At 45.7% G+C, this 22,308-nt stretch overlaps 1 protein-coding gene across 3 annotated transcripts in view; it reads left to right on the top strand.

Annotated features, from left to right (window-relative positions):
- matk (megakaryocyte-associated tyrosine kinase) overlaps window positions 1-21,594 on the top strand; it is a 116,850-nt gene extending 95,256 nt beyond the window's left edge. For 2 of the 3 annotated variants that reach the window (XM_087976110.1, XM_087976111.1), the window contains exons 9-13: window positions 3,415-3,499; window positions 5,342-5,415; window positions 10,936-11,131; window positions 12,500-12,586; window positions 20,604-21,594. In XM_087976110.1, coding sequence (XP_087832236.1) covers window positions 3,415-3,499; window positions 5,342-5,415; window positions 10,936-11,131; window positions 12,500-12,586; window positions 20,604-20,786 — 625 coding nt within the window. In that variant the 3' untranslated portion in view covers window positions 20,787-21,594. Of the gene's footprint in view, window positions 1-3,414; window positions 3,500-5,341; window positions 5,416-10,935; window positions 11,145-12,499; window positions 12,587-20,603 lie in introns of all 3 variants that reach the window. The other variant, XM_087976112.1, reaches the window with a different exon arrangement.
- The last annotated feature ends 714 nt before the right edge of the window (window positions 21,595-22,308 follow it).

Genomic DNA, 22,308 nt, shown 5'->3' with positions numbered 1-22,308 from the left:
AACACAGCAGGTCAGGCAGCATCCGAGGAGCAGGAGAATCGACGTTTCGGGACTCCTGAAGAAGGGCTTATGCCCGAAACGTCGATTCTTCTGCTCCTCGGATGCTGCCTGGCCTGCTGTGTTTTTCCAGCACGACATTTTTCAACTTTGAATAAGGTCTTTCTAGTTTGTTTTGATCAGTCAGGATGGAATTTGCAGCTTTGTGATGTGCCCACTAGGTGGAGCAACAGTCCTTATATTTATGATCTTTCCCATACTGGACAGCAGAAAGGTTTCCAAACACCATCAGTTTTGAGGAAAGGTCATCAGACCCGAAACGTTAACTCAGATTTCTCTTCGCACTGCTGCCAGACCTGCTGAGCTTTTCCAGCACCTTCTGTTTTTGTTTCTGATTCACAGGATCTGCAGCTCTTTGGGTTTTTAGCATAAGTGTTTCTCTGTATTTAAGTGGATGGGTACACTGCCCAGTTTGAGGGTGACCAGAAAACTACCAGGTCTTCATTTTCTGGATGCTCTCCTCCAGTTTCTTGCCTGGGAGGCCATTCTATCTAAGAGGATAGGTTGTACGCCACACTGAGATATTCACAACCAATTCTGACTCTCACCTCAATTGTACGGTATTATAATTCAAACCTATTTCCAATGTCTTTATTTGACTTGAAAAGCAACATGCCCACACCACATGTAAGCTGTTGTTTCCTAGTCATCAAAATGTGATCTTGTGCCTGCCATACTCTGGGCTTACGTACTCCATGTGGACAGTCTTATTGCTAGTGAATAACTGCTCCAAAAAACAAAATGCTGCAGAGGCTTTTGAACCAGCAATTTGTGTCTGTTTTCACAGAATAAAACTTAAGAAACTTCCCAAAGATTATTGAAAATCAATAAATTATGAGGAGGGAAGAACTTAAATCAAGATTGAAACTTTATTGCTGGAACAGCACAGCAGGTCAGGCAGCATCCAGGGAACAGGAGATTCGACGTTTCGGGCACAGGCCCTTCTTCAGGAATGAGCAGAGAGTGTTCAGCAGGAGAAGATAAAAGGTAGGGAGGAGGGACTTGGAGGAGGGGCGTTGGAAATGTGATAGGTGGAAAGAGGTCAAGGTGAGGGTGATAGGTCGGAGTAGGATGGAGGCGGAGAGGTCAAGAAGAAGACTGCAGGTCAGGAAGGCGGTGCCGGGCTGGAGGGATTCGGCTGAGACAAGGTGGGGGGAGGGGGGATGAAGAAACTGGTGAAGTCCAAGTTCATCCCCTGTGGTTGGAGGGTTCCCAGTCGGAAGATAAGAGGCTCCTCCTCCGACCGTCGCGTTGTGGTGGTTTGGCGGTGGATGAGTCCAATGACCTGCATATCCTCGGTGGAGTGGGAGGGGGAGTTGAAATGCTGTGCTACAGGGTGGTTGGGTTGGTTCGTCCGGGTGGCCCAGAGGTGCTCTCTGAATCGCTCCGCAAGTAGGCGGCCTGTCTCCCCAATATAAAGGAGGCCACACCGGCTGCAGCGGATGCAGTAGATGATGTGGGTGGAGGTGCAGGTGAATCTGTGGCGGATATGGAAGTTTCCTTTGGGGCCTTGGAGAGAAGTGAGGGGGGAGATGTGGGCGCAAGTGTTGCACCTCCTGCGGTTGCAAGGGAAGGTGCCGGGAGTGGAGGTTGGGTCGGTGGGGGGTGTGGATCTGACAAGGGAGTCGCGGAGGGAGTGGTCTCTACGGAGCCCCTCCGCGACTCCCTTGTCAGATCCACACCCCCCACCGACCCAACCTCCACTCCCGGCACCTTCCCTTGCAACCGCAGGAGGTGCAACACTTGCGCCCACACCTCCCCCCTCACTTCTCTCCAAGGCCCCAAAGGAAACTTCCATATCCGCCACAGATTCACCTGCACCTCCACCCACATCATCTACTGCATCCGCTGCAGCCGGTGTGGCCTCCTCTATATTGGGGAGACAGGCCGCCTACTTGCGGAGCGATTCAGAGAGCACCTCTGGGCCACCCGGACGAACCAACCCAACCACCCTGTAGCACAGCATTTCAACTCCCCCTCCCACTCCACTGAGGATATGCAGGTCATTGGACTCATCCACCGCCAAACCACAACAACGCGACGGTCGGAGGAGGAGCGTCTTATCTTCCGACTGGGAACCCTCCAACCACAGGGGATGAACTTGAACTTCACCAGTTTCTTCATCCCCCCTCCCCCCACCTTGTCTCAGCCGAATCCCTCCAGCCCGGCACCGCCTTCCTGACCTGCAGTCTTCTTCTTGACCTCTCCGCCTCCATCCTACTCCGACCTATCACCCTCACCTTGACCTCTTTCCACCTATCACATTTCCAACGCACCCTCCTCCAAGTCCCTCCTCCCTACCTTTTATCTTCTCCTGCTGAACACTCTCTGCTCATTCCTGAAGAAGGGCCTGTGCCCGAAATGTCGAATCTCCTGTTCCCTGGATGCTGCCTGACCTGCTGTGCTGTTCCAGCAATAAAGTTTCAACTTTGATCTCCAGCATCTGCAGACCTCACTTTCTCCTCTTAAATCAAGATTGTCAAGCGTCAAAAGATTGACAAGTTCCCAGGACTGGCCTGCATCTTTCAAAAGAAGCGGCATCAGAAATATAAGTTACATTGGTTATAATCTTCCAAAAATCCTTAGGTTCTAGAAAGGTTCCTGCAGATTGGAAAAAAGGCAAATATTTTATCCAAACGAATAGAACACAAAGACAAACTCAATCATCTTCTCGCTTTTGTGATTTTCAACTTACCTCTGTCTGCTTTCTGGTGCCCGATGCTGTCACCTCGCTTCTCCTGGAAGGGCACAATTCTCATTTATGCTCCCTTGGAGATTCTGCTTTTGTATGGTGCCTGCTTGCTGCCCCTTACTCCACTAAACAGGGCAGGGTGGGTGAGAGATAACTTTATTCAAAAGCAAGGACTGTGCCCATACTGTATAATACAACATGGAAACAAACCCTTCAGTCCAATCAGTCCATGCCAACCATAATTCCAAACTAAACTAGTTCCACCTGCCTGCACTTGGCCCATATCCCTCCAAATCTTTTCCTTTCAATTAACTTATCCAAAACGTTTTTTAAACATTGTGGCTGTACTTGCATCCATCTCTTTCTCTGGAAGTTCATTCCACACATGAACCACTCTCTGTGTGAAAGAAGATTGCTCCTCATGTCCTTTTTAAATCCTTCCCCTCTCACCTCCTGGTTTTGAATTCCCCCACCCTGTGGGAAACTCCCATGTCACTCACCTTACCTATGCCCTTCATGATTTTATATTCCTCAGTAAGGTTGCCCCTCAACTTCCTACGCTCCAGTAAAAAAAAAGTCCCAGCCAAAATAAAATGATCAGACAACAGGTTGACTCCATGCGACTGATTGATTTAACTTTTGCATTTTTCTTTGTTAAAACACAGGAAATTACTGCACAAGAATCTGGTGAAATTATTGGGAGTTGTAGTAGACAATGGATTGTATATCGTCACTGAATACATGAGCAAGGTACATCGCTTTGCATCTCCCTCAGCCTTCATTGTGACTTATATTTGGATCGTGTTTTCAACTCATGTAGCAATGCGGTCAGGTCTATCTTTGGTATCACCAGGCATTGTAATCCAAAATCTATTACAGCAACATTTCAAGGCAATGTCAAAAATGTTTTCTTATTATTGGAATGGTAGCCCCAAAGCAAAAATAAATGACAATTCTGTATACATTTTCTTAAAAGCTTCCACTTGTTCTGCTCTCTTTCTTGCTGTAACTCCCATTCTTTTACTCTTTCCCCCCAAAAATTAAATTTTCATCTAAGAATCCAACCGTGCCACACTTCCATCAGCGGAGCAGGCAGCTATGTTTTCTGGTAAGGGCCTGTTACAGGAAACGTTTGCTGTTCCTTGTTGGACAATCCATCTCCAGAAAGCCTGATTGATATGAAGTACCAAAATGTGTCTAAACTCCAGGTGTGAAGATGTATGTATGTATGTATGACATCCAGTTCATTAGGTTGCTGGCTGCTGTGACATGCAAGACAGACACACATTCTAGAGGTGTTGTTCAATGCTTAGGTGGCTGGAAGTGAGGTAATTATATGCCTAAGATTTTAACTCTTACAGTTGGAGAAAATACACCTGTGTATAGAACCTTCAGCCAATTTATTTCTTTATCCAATGGTTCAAGAGAGCTATCTAACTTTGCACAGAGTCACAGTTTTGCCCCTGTGCTGGATCTGTCTACTTAAATTCTCTTTCACTGGATCTTTTCATAGTTTTCCTCTTCATGTGTTTGTCTCATTTCAAGTATTGCATCTGACTAAAGCTCTTACTGTGTCTCGTGGTAATAGAAAGGAGAAGCTTAAAACTAAACTGGAAACCCCTGCATTGGCAGCTTTTATGACTCTTTACAATTGATGAAGTACTTTTCAATTTTTTTTAATATAGGTAATGCCGCAGACAATCGTGGGCTCAGCCAACTCCCAAAAATCAGCAATGTAATAACGGCCAGAAACTATGCCTTTTGTGGTGTTGATGGAGAGATTAATAATGGCCAAGACAGCAGGGCTAGTGTGATACAGGATCCTTTACCCTAGCTGGAGCAGTGAGATGGGACCTCAGTTATTGTCATTGTTTATACAAGGCCTTTTACAATCTCAGGGCCTTCTTACAGGCAGTGGAGTACATTTGAAATGTTGACACCCATTAAACTCACCTTCTGCCTCAGAACACTTCAACCCCAGGGCATCAATGTGGACTTCACCAGTTTCCTCATTTCCCCTCCCCCCACTTTACTTCAATTCCAACCTTCCACCCAAGCATTGTCCCCATGACCTGTCCCACCTGCCAATCTTCCTTGCCACCTATCCGCTCCATCCTTCTCTCTGACCTATCACCTCCATCCCCACCCCGATCCACCTATTGTCCTCTTTGCTACCTTCTCCCCAGCCCCACACCCCCCTCCCATTTATCTCTCCACCCTGGAGGTTCCCTGCCTTCATTCCTGATGAAGGGCTTTTGCCTGAAACGTTAATTTTCCTACTCTTCGGATGCTGCCTGACCTGCTGTGCTTTTCCAGCACCACTCTAATCTAGACCCTTTAAACTCCCTATAGCCCTCTCTCCAAACAGCAATGTTAGTAGAAACCACAATTAAGATAAAAGGCCTCTTTCTTATCAGAGTCAAGAAAGGGCTTGTGTTTTCAGAGTATGTTTCAGATCCAAACCCAAAAAAAAAAGTGTTATAATCTAAAGAAATGGGACAGCAAGTTAGTAAAAAGCAAGCAATGTGGAGGTGCTGAGATCAGAAGGAAAGTTTCACCATCTGTAAGAATTCTGCTCTCTGTCCATTCAAGGGTAATCTCGTCAACTATTTGAGATCGAGAGGGAGGTCAGTCATCACATTGAAGCATCTGATCCAGTTTGGGCTGTGAGTTGCAACACTTTTCTGGCTTCACTTTCCCTGACCCTCCATTGTTCTCTTCCCCACTGCTTTAGCCACTGGTCTATGCCAGGTACAGATCTCAGTCCCCTTTGGGTTCTATATCTAGCTCCTGCTCCGTAGCGCTTGGAATTTAACAGAGTGGGAGGCCACGAACACCAAATGGGTCAAAATTCCTACTTGGAAGCACAGAAGTTATGCTAGACATTTGGTTGGATCACAGGCTGAAGTGGATGTACAGATCCTAGGGACCCCCTGTGCCCCCGGTGGAGCACCCATATATAGTTGTGACCACACATTGGTCCTTTTGAATCCCACCTGCTCCACCTTCAAACCCAATGGCAAGGAACTGAAAAACTTCACTCAAAATCTCAGTTCACCAGCCATGTAGAGAGTTCTAACAAGTGGGCTAACACTCAGGGAGAAAGTGAGGACTGCTGATGCTTGGAGATCAGAATCAAAAAGTGTCGTTCTGGAAAAGCACAGCTACTGAGGCAGCAGCCAAGGAGCAGGAGTGTTGAGGTTTCGAGCATAAGCTCTATATCATGAGGTGTTCTTCCTCCAGGCGTTGGGTGGTAAGGGAGTGGTGATGGAGGAGGCCCAGGACCTGCATGTCCTCAGCAGAGTGAGAGGGGGAGTTGTAATGTTCAGCTATGGGGCGGTGGTATTGATTGGTGCAGGTATCCCAGAATATCTCTGAAGCACTCTGAGAATGTGTCCAGTCTCCCCAGTGTAGAGGAGACTGCATTGGGAGCAACAGATACAGTAAATGTATGCGAAAGTGCAGGTGAAACTTTGATGTGGAAGGCTCCTTTGGGGCCTTGGACAGAGTGGGGGCGGGGGAGAGGGGAGGTGTGGGCACAGGTTTTGCAATTCCTGTGGTGGCAGGGGAAGATGCCAGTATGAACAATTGTACTGGCCTCAGCATTGTCCCTGCCCTCTGGGGCTCAGTCCAGGTAGCACCCTGTTTACAGTGTCCTTTAATTCACCAATTAGCCAGCACAGTAACTCCTGAACTTGTCCAGATAATGAGGTGAAGAGATGGTACTCTGCATGTCAGGTGGATATCAGATTTTTGGTTTTTCCTGTTTATAATATTTTATTAAACAAATTACAAAACAGTTTAAAAACAGTTAACATTTACAGCTATATACAACAGCAATTTTACAAGGGAGAGGAGCAGCAAAGCCAGGCCCTAAACCCTACTGTTCAACCAGTTTACAGGGAGCTGAGGACAAACCTCAAACCTCAGTTTCACATATGAAAAGACAGCAACCATGACATTTGTACATAAAAAGCTAATCCAGTTACATAAACAGTGCATATAATACAGACCCAGTAAGCCCCTGTCCCTCCCACCTTCCGGCCACTCTAAGGCAGCCCGCCCCAACGTACCTTCCAGTTATCGGTCCACCGTGACACACCTTTCGACCACCTCTCGGGCAGCCCACCCTGGTACCCACCCAGGGTGACAGCAGTCAGGACAGCCTACCCACCTTCACTAACTACCCTCAGCACCTTTCGACCACCTCTGGGGCAGCATACCCTGGTACCTGCCCGGGGTGACAGTGCTGAGGACGGCTACTCACCTTCTGGCTTTGTCTGCCCCCACGTACCATTGGGCTCACTCACCCTGATGCACCGTCCGGCCAGTGGGCTATCCTGGCACACCTTCCGGCCACCTCAAGGACAGCCCGTCCCCTTCCCTGGGATGACAGTGTGCAGGGTAGCCCACAAACTTTCCGGATCTCAGCCAGCCCCTACGCACCTTCTGGTGCTCGGATGCTCTGACACCTTTCGACCACCTCTAGGACAGCCCATCCTGATTACCCCTTCTTGAGAAGACAGTGCTCAGAATGGCCTACCCATCATCTGGCTCTCAGGGTGACTGGCATCAGGATGGCCTACCCACCCTCTCGCTTTCAGGACAGCCTACCAAGCTTCAGGTTCACAGGATGGTCTACCCACCCTCTGACTCTCATGGTGACAGCTTTCAGGATGACGCATGAGCCTCTCAGCTCACGGTAAGACCTGTCAGACCCAGGGACACACGACTGCAGGTGATAGACCCAGGAAACACCACAATACAGTTAATTACCAAAAAACAGTCCTTTCTGCTACACAGTCCAAATCTATACAGTCTCAGAAATATAGAATCCATTTCCAGGAAGAGTCCACTCCAGTATGCAATGTGCTTTGCCCGAAATAGAGTCCGCTCCAAACTGCAGAGTCCGTTGCTAAAAACCAGAGTCCACAACCAAGGGCAGAGTCCACTCCTGAAGGCAACAAATGCACACCCCACAGCATATAGGTGTTCAGTCTCCATAGAGTCTAGCCCAGTCTTGGAAAACCAGGCCCACTCACAGGAACAGTTAACTCACAGGGAAAGGTCTGCTGCCAAACTCCAGGATACAGCAACTGCTCACCTCCCAGCACACAGGTGTTCAATCTTCAAAGGCCCAGTTCCAGGGCTAGGCCTCCCCACAGGAACAGCTCCTCTGGTAAAATGTATGTCTTCCACAAGGACTCAGTCCAAACACCAATTAAAAAAGTGAAGACACATACAAAAAAAAACAAAGAAAACTAGAGTTCAAGGGCTAAGCCCTACCACAAAATTAACATTTTTTACCAGTGAGCTATCCTGGCACACTTTTCGGCCACCTCTAGGACAGCCCGTCCCCTTCCCTGGGACGACAGCATGTAGGGTAGCCCACAAGCCTTCTGGATCTCAGCCCGCCCCTATGCGCCTTCTGGCTCTCGGCTGCTCTGACACCTTTCAACCACCTCTAGGACAGCCCGTCCCGATGACCCCTTATCGGGACGACAGCACTCAGAACAGCCTACCCACCATCTGGCTCTCGGGGCAACTGGCATCAGGGCGGCCTACCCACCCTCCGGCTTTCGGGACAGCCTACCAACCTTCAGGTTCACAGGATGGCTTACTCACCCTCCAGCTCTCGGGGTGACAGCTTTCAGGACGACGCATGAGCCTCCCAGCTCACAATAACTGCCAGACCCAGGGACACGCAAGACAGTGCGGATGATAGACCCAGGAAACACCACAATAAACACCACAATACAGTTAGTTACCAAAAAAAAAGTCCTTTCTGCCACACAGTCCAAATCTATACAGTCTTCAAGATATAGAATCCATTTCTAGGAAGAGTCCACTCCAGTATATGATGTACGTTGTCAGAAATAGAGTCCACTCCAAACTGCAGAGTCCGTTGCTAAAAACAGAGTCCACAACCAAGGGCAGAGTCCATTCCTGAAGGCAGCAAAAGCACACCCCACAGCACAGTTGTTCAGTCTCCATAGAGTCCTGGCCCAGCCTTGGAAAACCAGGCCCACTCACAGGAACATAGTACAGGTGCAGTTAACTCACAGGGGTTTGGTCCACTCCTGAAGGAAAGGTCTTCTCCCAAACTCCAGGATACAACAACTGCTCACCTTCCAGCACACACACACACACACGTGTTCAATCTTCAGAGGCCCAGTCCCAGGGCTAGGCCTCCCCCAGGAACAGCTCCTCTGGTAAAATGTATGTCTTCCACAAAGGCTCAGTCAAAACACCAACAAAAAAAGTGAAGACACATACAAAAAACAAAAAACTACAGTCCAAGGGCTAAGCCCTACCATAAAATTAACATTGTCCTTTTCTCAGAAAGAAAAAAGGAGAGAATTGAGTTACACCTGAAACACATTATGTGCATCAGGAGTTTAACAATCAGTCCTCACTAAAAGGAATGCCAGTTAACAAACTGGCAGGGTGGGAAGGGAACAGTGACATACTGACTGTAGTACCAGCCAGCACAGAGTCAGTCCCCTAAACTAAGAAGGCCTCTGAATTTCCTGTTTATTTTTTTTCCCGTACATTCCTCCTTTTTTTTCCCTTTTTTTTCCTTTTTTTTTCTTTTTCTTTTCCAGTGACAGGCAGTGCTGGACGATCTTTTTTTTATTATAATTTAACCCCCACACTACTACCTAAGTGCGGTAGTGCTTATTTTTCTCCCCAGCACCCATGGTGTGTGTGTGTGCAGGTGTGAGACACAGTGAAAGACACAAAGTGCACGAATCTTTATTCAATTTCCACCACCAGGAAGATAGGAAAACACCCGGGTGGCCAGTGACAAACACTGCCCTTCACATCAAAGGGCAGTGCTGTGTGATCAAAACAGTGAAGGGGAGGGTAGGGACTAAATCAAAATGGAGTTGGAGGGGGATTTGATGCACTCCACTCCCTGTGGCACCCACCTCCCCCTGAACAACTCCAGGGTGTTGGTTGACACCGCGTGCTCCTTCTCCAAGGACACCTGGGCTCTAACGTGATTTCCTGTTTATGTCTGTCAGCCAGGACTCCCTGTTTTACCCAAGTTAACAACCCTAATCAAGGATCACACAGTCAATAAGATGCACCTGGTTCAGAACACTACTATTCCTTTAATTCCAGAATTGTTTTGCAAAGCAGTGTTCAGGATATTAATCTCTAATTTATGGAGACTCCACTATAGATGGTTGGCACAGCTCCCAGAGGCAGGGACAGGGTGGGGCGGGTGAGGTTGTGTGCAGGGCATTATTGTCAGCTCATAGAAACTGGGGGTCAGGTCAGAGGTCAGGGCTCTGCCAACTAAACTGGCATTGGTCATTTACTTTGCTGGCTTTGGGGACAAGATACAGTGATTAATGTCATTCCCTGCGCTGCCTTTAACCTTTAATGGAGCAGTTGACCTTCATATGGAGAATTGGTCAAGATGGGGCAACACCTTCCTTAACTCAAGCCTTGTGGGAGTTTGGGCAATCAGCTGGTTATTCAGCCATGGGGTGATCACAGGGTATCTCAATTCTGTCCCTCTCTTGTGCACCCCCAATGCCTCACACCCACACCCACTCTAATTACACAGCAAGGAGATAGCAGTCCAAGAAGCAAAGAAATAATTGACCCACAATCCCCTTCCCTGTTTCCTTCCTTTATTTAGAGATATTGAGGCCGTTTGTAGCACCTCTATCTCAACGTTGCCTGAAGTCAGCAAAGACAGCTGATTTCAAAATCCACTAGAGACGAGCAATAAATGCTGGCCAGCCAGTGACTCTCACATCCCACAAATGAATAAGATAAACCAGAAGATAAACAGGTTTTCAGGGTCCCACACTTCTGACCCACTAGAGATAGTTTTTTGATCAGGTGCATTATATGGGGAGTAAAAGCAAAATACTGCAGATAATGGAAATCTGAATTAAAAACAGAAAGTGCAGGAGAAACTCAGTAGGTCTGGCAGCATCGGTGAGAGAGAAACAGTATTAATGTTTTGAGTCTGTTATGACTCTACTTCAGAACTGCTTCAGTCTATTGTTTCTTCACAACTGCTGCCAGACCTGTTGAGTTTCTCTAGCACCTTCTGTTTTTACTGTGAGGGGAGTATTTGATATTCATCTTTATCCTTCTCACAATGGCTCACAGGCCCCTTCCTCTCTGCGTGTTTTATTTCCTGCTGCTGTCTGTTGCTATAGTGATGTCTGTGAAGGAATGGAATACCTGGAATCGAAGAAGCTTGTTCACCGAGACTTAGCAGCCCGGAACATTCTGATCTCAGATGAAAATGTTGCCAAAGTGAGTGACTTTGGTCTGGCGAAGGGAGTGTCCTGTGCTCAAGACCAGGCGAAGCTGCCGGTGAAATGGACAGCCCCTGAGGCTCTGAAACAGCATGTAAGAGCTGAGCGTGAGTTTCCATCGGGAACACAGGTTGAGCAGTAACATTCATCGACCCTCCTCATCACATCCTCTTGTAATAAGACTGGCATCATCAGTGACCATCTCATCAGTAGTGAAGCTTCTTTCCTGAACTGTTACTGCTGCCATCATCCCTCTTGGGAATACCATTCCCCCACATTGATCCCTCTATAGCACCTCACCCCACTCATCATTCCACACTTTGGACAGTGAGTGTTGGAGGAACATTAAGAAGCATTAAAACTGTGTCCACTCATAACCACGTGCACACACACATATACGCACACACAGGCGTGCGTGCACACATACACACAGGCGTACACACATGCACACAAGTACACACACAGACACAGGTATACACACACATATGCACAAGTACATGCGCACACACAGGCGTATACACACATGCACAAGTACACACACGTGCGTACACAGGCAGGCACACACACAGGCACACAGGTATACACACACATGCACATTTGCATAAATGTACAGAAAAGCACAGCACAAGCACCCTTGAATGCACATGCACACACACACCTGCATATGAGTTGCAGTGGTTAAAGAAGGCAGCTCACCACTATCTGCTTAAGGACAGTTAGGGATGGGCACTAAATGATGCTCTTGCCAGCGATGCCCACATCCTGCAAGTGATTAAATTAGTACCAAAAGATGTAATTAGCTAGCCAGTGCCCAAGGATCCCTATCCCAATACATTGCAGTGTCTGCAGAGGGAAACAGAAGCAATTGTCACGCACTTCATTCCAGTTTCTGGGTATCAGTGAGGTACACCTTCAATCCAAATGGGACACTGCGTGTCATGGTGATAAAAATCCTGGCAGTTGTCACTGAAAAAATTCCTCTTGTTAGCACAGCTGCTGGGGTGGGGGGAGGTGGAGCCCAATACTGACATTTAAACATACTCTCATTAGCCCTCCACTTCTTCAAACCTGCCAGAATCCTTTCAACTGCCTTAATCTAGGATTTCCTCTAAATTACAGTCAGACACGAGATATTCTAACATTTCCCCTGTGCCTCCTATTCTTTGAAGAGCTGAGTCCCATTGAACTATTGTGTGTGGGCAGGATTGGTCTGGCCTGACACAGAGCCATTGGTGTGACAGCTGTCAGAGACTTTGGTAACTCTATCCCTTCCTCTGATTGAATTGACCACTTAAACCCCACAGGCCTTGCTAGTTAAATGGCAGCCTGTCACCATCTCATTGAGTGAAAGAGAGAAAATGAAGGGCCCACTAGTTTATTTTCTGTCACCGCATTAAGCTTATTACGCATGTAATTGTTGAGGTAGAGTGTCTATAACAAACTTCCTCATTCCTTTCAACAGAAATTCTCCACCAAATCGGATGTCTGGAGTTACGGAATTCTTCTGTGGGAGCTGTTTTCTTACGGCCGAGCTCCCTACCCTAAGTTGGTGAGTAGTTATGTCGTACAAAATCACTCTTAAGATTTTCTTCATTAATACAAAGTGAAAAAACTCCACAGAGCCGTGTCCCAAAACCAACTCACCCTTTATTTACGCGTGGAGAGTCCTTGACGCTGATCCAGCTCCCTCAGAGTCAGCTCTCAGAGTGAACCGTACCTTTGACACTCCTATTTGTTTTTTTTAGAGTGAACAAACCTCTGACACTCCTGTTTATCCCTTTTTTTTCTTTTTTTAAAAAAAAATCTCCCACACTCCTGCCTAACTGCGGTAGTGCTTATTTTTTTCCCCAGCACCCATGGTGTGTGTGTGCAGGTGTGAGACACAGTGAGAGACACAAGGTGTCTTTATTCAATTTCCACCACCAGGAAGAAATGAAACACCCGGGTGGCCAGTGACAAGCAGTGCCCTTCATAAAGGGCAATGCTGTGTGATCAAACAGTGAAGGGGAGGAATCTCTGTTTATTTTTGTCAGCCAAGACTTCCTGATTGGACCAGATTAACAGTGCTAGCCAGGGAACTCCTATTTACTGAGGTCCACCTGGCTGACCTTGTTACATTCACTATACAAAGGACCTGGTCTTTGGTGGGCTGTCTGAGATACTTGTCATTTTCCACTATTCAATCCAAACTCCTCCCCCCTTACTTTTTGCCTCTAACTGATCATATTGTCAAAAACAAACACTTGTTCATACATCAACCAGCTCTATGCCAGATCTAATGGTGAATCAATGCTTTCAGCACTTGAAAGAGAGAGACAGAGCTTGTACTTCATGTAGGTAAAAACAATGACTGCAGATGCTGGAAACTAAATTCTGGATTAGTGGTGCTGGAAGAGCACAGCAGTTCAGGCAGCATCTGAGGAGCAGTAAAATTGACATTTCGGGCATAAGCCCTTCATCAAGAATAAAGGCAGACAGCCTGAAGGGTGGAGAGATAACCTGGAGGGTGGGGGTGGGGAGAGAGTAGCATGGAGTACAATAGGTGAGTGGGGGAGGGGATGAAGGTGATAGGTCAGGGAGGAGGGTGGAGTGGATAGGTGGAAAAGAAGATAGGTAGGTAGGACAAGTCATGGGGACAGTGTTGAGCTGGAAGTTTGGAACTAGGGTGAGGTGGAGGAAGGGGAAATGAGGAAACTGTTGAAATCCACATTGATGCCCTGGGGTTGAAGTGTTCCGAGGCGGAAGATGAGGCGTTCTTCCTCCAGGCGTCTGGTGGTGAGGGAGCGGCGGTGAAGGAGGCCAAGGACCTCCATGTCCTCGGCAGAGTGGGAGGGGGAGTTGAAATGTTAGGCCACAAGGCGGTGTGGTTGATTGGTGCGGGTGTCCTGGAGATGTTCCCTAAAGCGCTCTGCTAGGAGGCATCCAGTCTCCCCAATGTAAAGGAGACTGCATCGGGAGCAACGGATACAATAAATGATATTGGTGGATGTGCAAGTAAAACTTTGATGGATGTGGAAGGCTCCTTTAGGGCCTTGGATGGAGGTGAGGGGGAGGTGTGGGCACAGGTTTTGCAATTCCTGCAGTGGCAGGGGAAGGTGCCAGGATGGGAGGGTGGGTTGTAGGGGGGGCGTGGACCTGACCAGGTAGTCATGGAGGGAACGGTCTTTGCGGAAGGTGGAAAGGAGTGGGGAGGGAAATATATCCCTGATGGTGGGGTCTTTTTGGAGGTGGCGGAAATGTCGGCGGATGATTTGGTTTATGCGAAGGTTGGTAGGGTGGAAGGTGAGCACCAGGGGCGTTCTGTCCTTGTTACGGTTGGAGGGGTGGGGTCTGAGGGCGGAGGTACGGGATGTGGACGAGATGCGTTGGAGAGCATCTTTAACCACGTGGGAAGGGAAATTGCGGTCTCTAAAGAAGGAGGCCATCTGGTGTGTTCTGTGGTGGAACTGGTCCTCCTGGGAGCAGATACGGCGGAGGCGGAGGAATTGGGAATACGGGATGGCATTTTTGCAGGAGGTAGGGTGGGAAGAAATGTAATCCAGGTAGCTGTGGGAGTCGGTGGGTTTGTAAAAAATGTCAGTGTCAAGTCGATCGTCATTAATGGAGATGGAGAGGTGCAGGAAGGGAAGGGAGATGGTCAGGGCAGATTGCAATCTGAGTATAGTTCTTTACTGGTGACCCAGGCAGTGAGGGCTAGGCTAGCCAATTCAACTGTAGCAGGCATAGTAGTCATGGCTGACCTGTAAGCTATAATGGAAATCACAGCCATATCTTGGCTTCTGAGGGCCAGACTGTGAATAGATCCTGGGTTTGAGCTGGTACAGGGTCATGAGAATCATTGATAAGAGAGAGCAGGACAGCATGAGGCAGGGGACGGAAGTTTCAGCCAATGATGAAAATTCAAATTGAACCTAGTCAGCAACAGGCCGCCAAGAAGGAAGCAAAGGAACAAAGTAGAACAAGAGGTGGATAGTCAAAAGTACAGAATGCAGTCTGATTTTTAACCCAACCACCCTGGAGAATGTGGGCAGATTCAGGGGGAGAGGCTGAACAGGCTGGGGCCATTTTCCCTGAAGCATTGGAGGCTGAGGGGTGACCTCATAGAGATTTATAAAATCATGGGGTGGGGGTGGGGGGATGGTTAGGGTGAATAGCCAAACTCTTTTTCCCAGGATAGATTAGTCAAAAGCTAGAGGGCATTGGTTTAAGGTGAGAGGGCAAAGATTTGAAAGGGACCTAAGGGTTAATTTCTCATGTAGAGGGTGTATAGAATGAGCTGCCTGAGGCTAGTACAATTACATTTAAAAGGCATCTGGATGGGTACATGAATAGGAAAGGTTTAGAGTAAAATGGGCCAAACGTTGGCAAATGGGACTAGATTTATTTAGGATATTTGGTCGACATGGACGAGTTGGACTGATGGGTCTGTTTCAGTGCTGTACATTTCTATGACTCTATTAACTGAACTCAGTGGAAACAGCAGCAGAACGTCTTCAAAGTGGGAAGTCCTGGAAGAGAAGTGGCAGTGAATTGTACACTGATACAAATGCAAAATACAGGGGATGCAGGAAGTTTGAAAGAGAAGCTGACAAAACTGGAAATGCTCAACAAAGCCGGCAGCACCTTCGGAGAGAGCGACCAACTCAATTTCTGAATTCTACCGGAAAAGTCAGAGACTTGAAGCATTCAATCTGTATCCTTCTCCACGGAGCTGCCTGACCTACTCAGTATGATTAACATTTTCTGTGTTTAGTGGATCAGATTCCTTTGCCATCCCACTCTCAACCCACCCCTTTGATGTCAAAGTAGGACGAAATGGGAAGGGGTTTCAATCAGGTATCCAGCCTAAACCTGACCCATTTCTCACAGTTGGGTCAAGTTAAAATCAGGACTGGGGAATCAGTTCATATTTTTAAAATTTTAGGACTGTCCTTTCAACTCTGGGGCAAATTCACCCGGAAGTTGTAACATTGGTTTTTATAAACACAAAGGGTCTTATAGAGTAAATTATATGACGCAGGAATATTTCCTTTAGTGGAGGTCTGGAGCCTACCTTTTTTTTGTAAATGGAATGCATTCCTTCTTAAACTCTTTGTGTGTCAAAAGCATATGGGATCAATTTTATAAATCAGCAGAGGAATTTAATGTTTTTATTTTGTCCATGTTGTCTCTGCGGACAGTAATGCTTTTTCCTTATTGCTCTCTGATATGTGAAAGAACAGCCTGGCTGAAATTGGAGTATTGTGGCCAAATCTGGGCATCACAGTTCAGGAGAGATATGAAGGGTTTAGAGTTGGTGCAGAAATGGTTCATGAGAATAGTTCCAGGATTGCAGAGCTACAACATTGAGGGAAGTTAGCAGAACAGGGACCCTTCTGCTTGGAGAAAAGATCAAGAGGAGACGTTACAGAGACTTTCAAAACCATAACGGTTCTGAACATAATTGAGAGGGAGAAACTACACCTGTTGACCGAAAAGCAGGAGAACACTCAAATAAGATGATCGGCAGAAGGAGGCATGGGTATGACCTGTCTAATACAGAATGTGGCTAAGATCTGAAAAGCTTTTGAGTGATGTGGAGACAGACTTATTTGAGGACTTCAGAAGTAGAAATGGATAATTAATCTAAAGTGAAAAAAGATTGCCATGCCAAGGGGAAAAGACAGGGCTGTGGGTCTAAGCGAGTTGCAGCTGCAGAGAGACAGCAAGGTTATGGTGATCTGAATGTCTTCCTGTGTTGTTACCATGCCATACTTCTGGGATGGACGTGATCATAAGGCGATTCTTGTTTTGAGCTGATCCCACGATGAAGGCTGTCTGTCTGATATTCTCTGAGCTGGCTTTTCTCTTTCAGATGCTGACAGATTTCCTGTGCAGTTCTAGAAACTTAACCTCTCATTCTGAGTTTCTAGGGCAGCATGGTGGCTCAGTGGTTAGCACTGCTGACTCACAGCACCAGGGTTCCAGGTTCGATTCCAACCTTGGGTGACTGTCTGTGTGGAGTTTGCACATTCTCCCCATGTCTGCGTGCGTTTCCTCCTGGTTCTCCGGTTTCCTCCCACAATCCAAAGATGTGCAGGTCAGGTGAATTAGCCATGCTAAATTGCCCCATAGTGTTAGGTCAATTAGTTAAAGGGAAATGGGTCTGGGTGGGTTACTCTTCAGAGGGTCGGTGTGGACTGGTTGGGCCGAAGGGCCTGTTTCCACACTGTAGGGCATCTAGTGGTTTTCATGTCTACGTCTTTCAAGCTCAGCTAGTGAAGTCGGGCGGACAAATTCCTTTTAACGAGAAAGGAAATCTTTGCACAGAATTCCCTCACACAGGTGGTAATGTCAAAAGGCCAGGAATCCAGACACAGTGGCTACGAAACACTAAAGAGACATCAGTTCAAGTCTCACCATGGTAGCTAAATTCAAGTCATAAAATCTGGATTCAGTAACAGTGGTCATGAAATTACTATTTATTGTCAGAAAATTTCACCTGACTCATTAACTTTGATCTGTCATGGAAATCTGCCATCCTTACCCAGTCTTGCCGACATGAGATTAATATTTAATTACTCTTGGAAATGGTCTTTCAAGCCATTCACTTTAAAGGTAATCTGGGATGGGCAACAAATCTGCCCAGACCCCATGAAAGAGATTGAAGAAAAAAAGACCTCCCACATTAAACCATGTTGGAATGATGATGTTACAATGAGCTCTTAAGCCTTTAATGGGTTAAAAGGCAGCACTGATTGTGCCTGATCTCCACTGCCTCCCCTCGTCTCAAGATGCCTTTGGCAGCACTGTTGCCGTGGAAATAAAACTTCCTGCCCGTAATCCTCCATTATCCCTCCCCCCCCCATCCACACTTTATCCTCATGTGACACATAATTACTTGCTAAATTAGAACAGCTCTTTCCAGAGTCACAACTAGAGGTTAACATGTTAGCCAGATGCGATCATGCTGGAATGACAGAACTTACAGGAGGCTGTCCTGTCTGATTGCTGTGGTTAAAAAGAATCACACAACTTTGTACACCCCACTCCAACACCAGCATCTCCAAATCATGCTTAAAAAGAAAGCATTCTGAATAGCTCCTCCCACCCTGACGAACATCAATGCATCACTAGGGATATTCTAATGAGCCTCCTCCTTCAAAATATAAAACCGGATTCAATCAAAAGAGTTAAAGCAAGTATTTGAGAGTAGACCCTTATCGTCATCATTAACCCACCCTGTTCAGGTCAAGATATATTGCTGACTGTTCTTACTGCGAAATGCAATTAAGATGCTATTTGTTTTAGTATTTTATATCTTTAATTAGAATTAGTATAAATTAGTAGTTTATTGCTGCAATATATTTTGCCATGGCTGTTACAGAATCTCTACTCAAATGGTATTTCTATGTTGTGTTTGACAAGTAAACTTCAGTGTAGATAATTGTGTGATGTTACATTTCAGTGAGAAAGATAAGGTTTTCACACATTTGTTGAAAAATAAGAATCTGAATGGAGTTGAGGAAATTGGGATTACAAACACTAGAAGCAATGACACAGGTCAATAAGACCACACAAAGTAAGCAGTAGTTCCTAATGCTAGAGGGCTAACTTTGCATAGACAGTCATTCATTGATGCTTTTCCCATGCAATGCCTTGGCCAATCAGAATCGACTTACCCAGTTTGAACTGAAAAAGAAACCTTGCTGTTAACTGATGTATTCTGTATGGCAATGCATCAACCAATCAGAATTCACTTACTCATCAGTCATCACCCTCCTTATAAGGAGCAGAAACTGTACCCTTTGAGATTTGGTATTCTTGTCATTTTATCCTGGTGATTGTGAAATGCAAAGCTCTGACAGCAGGTCTCTTTTTTTCAGTGATAATCAAAATTGCTTTGCTGAACTTTAATTATATTACATTTAGAGTAGTGTTTGCAGTTCCCATCATCATAATCATAAAAAAAATGTAGAGGCACTGAAGAGGGTTCAAAAAAACATCTATAGGCACGGTACTTGAAATGCGAGTTTATAGCAATCAGGAAAGGGTGGATCTACATTTTCCTGTAAAGGAAGGCTGAGGTGTGATCTGATAGGCATCGTTAAGGTTGGAAAAGATTTTGATAAAGAGAGCATGGAAAACTGTTTCTGTTTATGCAGAAATGAGAAGCTATGAATATAAAATAGTCACCAAGAAGTTCAATAGGGAATTCAGAAGAAATGCCTTTACCTAAAGAGTGGTGAGAATGTGGACCTATCTACCACAGGGAATAGGCAAGAGAAAGAGTACAGTCATTTCTTCAATAACATGATAGTTGCATTCCTGTGTGACCCCATGCTATACAAAATCGCGCAATACAAATAACACTTAAAGTGGTTGACGATCTAAACGCATTATAGTCGTCATACATTTTAAATGTCTGTGCTTTAAAAACAGCATCCCCTATTCGTCAATCGTATTACAGCCAATTTGAGTTGATGGAACGTGCGTTATAGGAGCACGACCTGTACAGATATGTTTAAGGAGAACCTGGATCAGATCATAAAGGAGAAAGGATAGGATCTGGATGAACAAAGATGGATGAAGGCTCAAGTGGAGCATATAAATGTCTTGGAGTGGTTAGGCCAAGTGGCCCCTTTTTGAACTGCAAATTCTATATAATTCAAAGTAAAAATCAAGCAGTTTAATATTTGCACATTACATTGCACTATGATCTGCTTTGTTAATAATGCTGTGTATGAGTATGTAATAGGGTAAAAACAATGACTGCAGATGCTGGAAACCAGATTCTGGATTAGTGGTGCTGGAAGAGCACAGCAGTTCAGGCAGCATCCAAGGAGCTTTGAAATCGACGTTTCGGGCAAAAGCCCTTCATCAGGAATAAAGGCAGCGGGCCTGGAGCGTGGAGAGATGATGTTTGACGCTCTATGTTATGTTTGACAAGTAAACTTCAGTGTAGATAATTGTGTGATGTTACATTTCAGTGAGAAAGATAAGGTTTTCACACACTTGTTGAAAAATAAGAATCTGAATGGAGTTGAGGAAATTGGGATTACAAACACTAGAAGCAATGACACAGGTCAATAAGACCACACAAAGTAAGCAGTAGTTCCTTTATCTCCACTCTCCTGGCTCACTGCCTTTATTCCTGATGAAGGGCTTTTGCCCGAAACGTCGATTTCAAAGCTCCTTGGATGTTGCCTGAACTGCTGTGCTCTTCCAGCACCACTAATCCAGAAAATGAGTATGTAATAGGTCTACTCCTTCAGGAATTTTAAGATACATTTATGGATTAGTAAATTAGGAAAAATAGCAATTGAGCATGGGTGCAGAGAGGCTTCCGATGACATGGTGTCCGGAAATCAGGAACTCTTAATCTGACTTGACGGCAATTTTAGAATATTTCCTGCCCAAAAATATTCTTATGTTCTCACTCCACTTCACTAATAACTCTATACTGTGACAGTACTAAAACTCTTGACTGTGATCCTGACTTTAAAGCGTGCTTTGAGGGTCTAGTTTTCTGGACCCACGTCCCCACTGAAATGCTGATGTTTATCCCTCTTTCTATTCCCTTGCAGCCACTGATGGACCTGGTGGACAAAGTGGAGAAAGGATATCGGATGGAATGTCCAGATAAGTGTCCCACCTCCGTGTACAACCTGATGAAATCCTGCTGGGAGTACGATCCTGGCAAACGTCCCACCTTTAAAAAACTCAGGGACAAACTGGAAAAAGAAGGGAGGAAATCCGATTATGTTTGAAGCAAGAACAACTCATGGGCAGGTTTAACCACAGTCAGAGCATCCTATTGAGCCAACATACTGGGATGGATCCTATCCAGGATTTTGAGTCTTACAGCAGCACATGGTGAAGAATGACAGATTATACATAACAGGAGAAAAAAGAAATCCCTTCAATGTCATGCTGTATTCCTCTATACACAAACTGAAGGTTCCCATCTATGTTTAAATCAACCCCTTCATCCTGTCAGTGCCTGTTTACCTTCTAACAGAGCTGACCTTAACATGGTTGTGCTTGCTCACATACGAGATTAGAAATTGCGGTTTTATTTTGTTTTGGGGAATCCACACAGAATATTATACAATCAGCATCAAACTAACCTGACACTGTCAATATCAGACCGACCCATCACAATAAACAGGAATAAGGACATTTTTATACAGACCTTGCCTTCAGAAGTTGAAATTGATACAGCACAGTGTCTGATAAGGTAGAATGTGCATGGGCTTTATTGCAAGCAGGAGTGAATGGCCTTCTCTTATATTTCTCACATTGTAACAATGATTGTCCTTCGAAAGTATTTCATTTGGCCAGAAAGTACTTTTGAACAATCTGAGGTCCAGACAGCTGCTCTATAATGTATAGTTGTTTCCTGATTTGCTTTCAGTTTTTACTTATGTTAAAGACTGTGCTCTGTGTGGTACCTGTTCAACAGTGGACAATTTCAGATCTCAACAGACACTTGCTGCAAAAGTCTCCATTCAGTATTTTGTTAAGTGTTGATGTAATTGAGAATCTGTTGCAATAAATTAAAACCTTTTGTCTAAACTGAGCTACTGAAATTGGTTAGGGCACAATGCGGAGTGATATCGAGCTGAGTGATGGGGAAGTCCTCACTTAAAGTTGTAGTCGTATTCTTGAAAATTGGGATTTTAAGTAAAAAAACTTTAAATGAATCTTGGTTTCCCACCAAAGTCAATGTAAAAGCTGTAATTAAGTTCCATAGGACCTTCCAAATCAGAAAAAAAATGGAAAAACCTACAAGTGGAAATACTTTACAGTACTAAATTCCTGCTGAAAAATGTGTTGCTGGAAAAGCACAGCAGGTCAGGCAGCGTCAAAGGAGCAGGAGAATCGTTCCTACATTGTTAAATGAAATAACTTTTAGCATATAATTTAGAAATTTAAAAGAAATATAGTCAGTTTCTCCACCGAGTATCTCCTGTTGATTTTGCTTGCTACAGATCTCCCTTCCTGATCCTTTAGATTGCTGTGGACCCTTCCTTCCACTGATCCTCTGGCTCAAGGATCCTGCTGATCACTAGCCCATTTTCTTGTTTTTCCTTGGGACTTGCAGCCTCACCTACTCCGAATCCCAACAACTTGCTGATCCTGGGACTTGTAATCTCTCCCAATCCCGATTCCACCCTCCTGCTTATCTGGAACTTGCAATCTCTCCCATTCTGAATCCCACCCTCCTGCTTATCCTGGGACTTGCAATCTCTCCCAATCCCGATCCCACCCTCCTGCTTATCCTGGGAC

This window comes from Chiloscyllium plagiosum, unplaced genomic scaffold, assembly GCF_037043375.1.
Source record: "Chiloscyllium plagiosum isolate Xiang-an unplaced genomic scaffold, Cpla_swu_hap1 HiC_scaffold_28, whole genome shotgun sequence".
Lineage (NCBI taxonomy): Eukaryota > Metazoa > Chordata > Chondrichthyes > Orectolobiformes > Hemiscylliidae > Chiloscyllium > Chiloscyllium plagiosum.
The sequence above is the reverse complement of the archived record's forward strand: the minus strand, read 5'-3'. Positions and strand labels throughout refer to the sequence as shown.